Source organism: Eurytemora carolleeae, unplaced genomic scaffold (genome assembly GCF_000591075.1).
Source record: "Eurytemora carolleeae unplaced genomic scaffold, Eaff_2.0 scaffold2172, whole genome shotgun sequence".
Classification (NCBI taxonomy): domain Eukaryota; kingdom Metazoa; phylum Arthropoda; class Copepoda; order Calanoida; family Temoridae; genus Eurytemora; species Eurytemora carolleeae.
This window is the reverse complement of record NW_019398063.1, coordinates 1-4,947: the sequence shown is the minus strand read 5'-3', so window position 1 is coordinate 4,947 and position 4,947 is coordinate 1. Positions and strand designations below refer to the sequence as shown.

At 31.5% G+C, this 4,947-nt stretch overlaps 1 protein-coding gene across 1 annotated transcript; it reads right to left on the bottom strand.

The window, feature by feature from the left end:
- Window positions 1-355: 355 nt before the first annotated feature.
- LOC111716727 (sphingosine-1-phosphate phosphatase 1) lies at window positions 356-4,205 on the bottom strand (the record flags this gene model as incomplete). The annotated part of the gene is made up of 6 exons (XM_023492202.1): window positions 356-494; window positions 1,844-1,929; window positions 2,364-2,445; window positions 2,834-2,933; window positions 3,622-3,737; window positions 4,097-4,205. Coding segments are annotated over 6 exons (632 nt in total), but the record flags the coding sequence as incomplete, so codon positions are not given.
- Window positions 4,206-4,947: the final 742 nt, after the last annotated feature.

Sequence of the window (4,947 nt, the reverse complement as noted above, 5' to 3'; positions counted from 1 at the left end):
TTAGTACTGATATCATCTCTACAGTCTACACGTGCGATATCGATATTGACTCTAGTTCTGAACCCTCTAGTAATAAGTTATAAGAAATATATATACTGGAAGTTATTTATGCGTTTTATTAGAGTCTGACTCACGTCCTCTATAAGATAACTTTATTCTCAAACTTAAATATTAATATCTTGAAAAACAAACAGTTTGGGTCAATGTTTCAACGTTCTATACGTTTCAAACTATTTTTTTTTTCAAGAAATAAATATTTAAGCTAAACAAAAATTCTCCCATCATAAAAACTTCCTAATTTGCTCTCATATCACCACTAAAAGATATTCCCCTCTTTCAAATACCCTAATCTTCTTTATTTTTGTCCCTCCCCCTTTCCCCCCCCCTTGTTTTCTAAAAGGTTAGGTTCCTTGAGTATATAGCAAGCAATGATGAATGCAAGAGGTTTAAAAACTGCTCGTGTCGCTACTCCAATAACTCCACCGATAACAACTCTAAAAATATAAACATTGCTGTTGTTGTTGCAGCCATAGAACCATAGTAGCATATAAGTAAATTAATCAAGTTGTGCCTAGGCCGGCTTGCTGGTCAGACCTACTAGACAGCTCTCTGTATATGTGGGCGCTGTGAAAGGCTTTACACATTGGAGGGAGGGAAGGCTAAGCGGCCATGAACCCCATGTGCTCGATTAGTTAACTTCCTATCTTGCTGATGCAGTATCTATATCCAGGGTACTAAGTCAAAAAATATGAATCTACAAGAATAAAGAAGAAAAATAAAAAAAAGGAAATTTAACAAAGAGCCAATATGTCTAATACTAATCCGGCTTTACACCCACTCTACTTAGCGATCGGAGCCATTTCTGGAGGAGCCCTGTTCCGCAGCTAATTAAAATACAAGCTCCCCGTGTTTTTAAGCGATGGGATAGAATGTTTAGCGGGTTATTCTTCTTTAAAAAAAGCTGTCAACGTAGCCCCCCCCCTAGAACTTAGAGCTATAAATAACACTTTTCAAATCTGAAACTGAAGAGTGAAGATCATAAAAAAATTAGTTTGCTGTTTTTTTCTGCTAGTTTTGTTTGAAGAAGAGATAAGGTACAGTACTTGCAAGGTAATTAGACTGTATGTGTACTTTTAAAGTATCCAAGAACTCAAATGTTTTGTATTTACAGTTAAAACTTTGCCCCCCCCTGGGAGCTCTTTGGTGGGGGAAATTTTTTTTTGCGCTTCGCGAATATTTAGCCCCCACACTAGATTTATTTCTGTGTACCCCTTGAATAGTTGGATGTACAATGTACATATTTATCTAGTGACTCCAACGATAACAAATCAACACTTTAAATATAGACTTGTAATAATAATTCAAAAACAGTAATATAAGGGTTCGTGGATTGATTCACAATTGTTAAATATTATATTATCATTCTATTTTTAAAGTGTAAAAAATCAATAATATTATGATCAGATGTCTAAACTAATGAATAATAGTTCAATTACTTCTCACACTCTTCAGTTTCCGACCTCATAGCTTGGACTTAATGAAATAAGTTGACCAAGCTTTAAATAGTTAAAACTACGTATTTTGTGTGGCTGATGTATATATAGATCAGGTTAAAGTAAACAAACCTATTGTTCAACAACTTCTATCTATCTATCTATAAATCCACCCTCCGATAACATATTTTACATATTTTTAGAGCTATAAGTCAATTATTTGAAATAAAGGTAAAAGTAAAGGTAAATAAATAAAAAGTCGATTCATTGAAGTATCATCAAAATCAAGAATTTACAACATAATCCAAAAGAATAAAGATAATAATTACAATTAAATCTTGTTCAAATACCTGAAAATAGTTAGACCAAAAGATGCCCAGGTTGGCCATAATATAGGATAGGGAGCAGGGATGTTTGCAGCAACAAGTAACCCCATCTATTGAGAGATATAACATACAAGTAACCCCATCTATTGAGAGATATAACATGCAATATGAAATTACAATTTCCAAGTGTAGCACTGTATTACAGGGTGTCCCACGAAACATGACAGTAGGAAGACGAGTTAAAGGTTGTCTAGTGATCTTAAAAATAATTTGCGGCATTTAGCCGTCAATTTCGTCCAGATTAAGACAATTTTGGTTTTATTTATTAAAATTAATATCTGAACAAAATTCTTAATATCGACAGTTCAAAAAAGCAGTCTCCATTTCGGAAATGCCAGGATTAGAAGAATTTTGTGGTTATTGTTTCAAGTATCATACTTGTGAAAGTAGGTTATGGACTGAATGTCAAAAATAAATTCAAATTTCAAAGACGAATTTCAAGTCTAACTGCTACTGTCATGCTACATGGGAATGGGATCCGAACCTGAAAATTTAACCAGTTTCCTAGGTGTTGTCCAAGATGTGCGCCCACTATAAGTGTAGTGTCCCCCCATGCTGGCGTCCATCTGTAACAGACACTTTCATTAATTCCAGTTTAAAATCCCGGCATATACTCTTTCTAAATTTAAAAACTTGAATTTTTTTTTAATTCTTTTTAATTTTCGAAGATGCACTTTTATGAATGGAATTGTTCTCCAACTTGAAGATACTAAAGTTTGAATGTTTAATGTATTAATGTAATAACTTAAAAAAATAAGTTATTTTTAAAAATAAAAAAAAGGTTTTTTTTTGCCAAACTTGCTATGATTGAAGACATAGATCATTCTGACCTTTTTAAGGATCTCTGTTTGAAAAGAATTTTTTCTTTTCAAAATTCCAAAAATTTGCAGTTATTTCTCCTGCTAAAAACAAGATGCAATCATATATTTTTAAAAGAGTACAAGAAAAAAAGACCTGTCCCGGCCCGGGTATAAAACTATTGCGAGAATAGACAACCCTGTTGTTACAAACGGAGAATATGCAGATGTTAGAAGATAGTTGTCTACAGCATCCGCTAAATAGAATATAGATTAGCAGATAATATGTAGATTTGAAGATAGTTGTCTACAGCATCCGCTAAATAGAATATAGATTAGCGGAGAATATGCAGATTTGAAGATAATTGTCTACAGCATCCGCTAAATAGAATATAGATTAGCGGAGAATATGCAGATTTGAAGATAGTTGTCTACAGTATTCGCTAAATAGAATATAGATTAGCGGAGAATATGTAGATTTGAAGATAATTGTCTACAACATCCGCTATATAGAATATAGATTAGCGGAGAATATTTAGATGTTAGAAGATAGTTGTCTACAGTATTCGCTAAATAGAATATAGATTAGCGGAGAATATGTAGATGTTAGAAGATAGTTGTCTACAGTATTCGCTAAATAGAATATAGATTAGCGGAGAATATGTAGATGTTAGAAGATAGTTGTCTACAGTATCCGCTAAATAGAATATAGATTAGCGGAGAATATGTAGATATGAAGATAGTTGTCTACAGCATCCGCTAAATAGAATATAGATTAGCAGAGAATATGTAGATGTTACATACAATGTAATTTGAGCGGACTCAAATTTTCCAAAATACTAGATTTAAACATCAAGTTTAACATATACTTTTTTGCAAAACATTTTTATATAATTAAAAAAATTATATTTAAAAAAAAATTAAACTTTTGTTAAAAAATTTTACCAAGTGGTGCAAAGAGTGGAAGTAATGTGGCGGAAAGCGCCAGTCCAGCGATAATATCTCCTATAGAGTGCATACCCAAGTATATTCTACTACTACAGACTAGAATACACCACACTCTGAAATTATCAATAATCAATGATAAATAAATAAATATATGTATCTGTAAATGATAATACGTACATAGATGTAGCTAGGAGTAGAGAGAAGGGGTATATGTATCTGTACATGATAATACGTACATAGATGTAGCTAGGAGTAGAGAGAAGGGGTAGATGTATCTGTACATGATAATACGTACATAGATGTATCAAGGAGTAGAGGGAAGGGGTAGATGTATCTGTACAGAATAATACGTACATAGATGTATCAAGGAGTAGAGGGAAGGGGTATATGTCTCTGTACATGATAATACGTACATAGATGTAGCTAGGAGAAGAGAGAAAGGGTAGATGTATCTGTACATGAGAATACGTACATAGATGCAGCTAGGAGTAGAGAGAAGGGGTAGATGTATCTGTACATAGTAAAGATGATAACTGAACCAGGTACAACAAATCCTACTATCGCATGGGTCGAAGGCATTCCTAAACACAGAAAATTTTAAAATATAAATATGTTAGTTGTGTAAAGTATTATTCACTATTAAAATATAAATATGTTAGTTGTGTAAAGTATTATTCACTATTAAATATTAATATGTTAGTTGTGTAAAGTATTATTCACTATTAAAATATAAATATGTTAGTTGTGTAAAGTATTATTCACTATTAAAATATAAATATGTTAGTTGTGTAAAGTATTATTCACTATTAAAATATAAATATGTTAGTTGTGTAAAGTATTATTCACTATTAAAATGGTATTCCAAGAACCAAATGTACATTAAATGTATAGAAATAAAATCTGAATCTAATTTGTTCAACTTTTGTAGTTTGGTAAATTGCAGCATTTTTCCCGCTCCTTTTTGAATTTAAACCAGAATTATGCATTTATACTTTTTAAAACTAACTTAGCAAGATGTCTGTAAAAATAATTTATTAATACCATATTCAATAAATTATATATTAATGCCGTATTCCATAAATTATGTATTAATATCGTATTCCATGAATTACATATTAATATCGTTTTCCATAAATTATATATTAATATCGTATTAAATAAATATTATATTAATACCATATTCCATAAATAATATAGAATTCCATATACCATAAATAATATATCAATACCATATTCCATAAATAATATATACCCGGATAGAATCTTAGAGTCTGAAACCTAGTCTTAGACGCCGGGCCGACCTCCTCAGACCCTCTGTTTTTG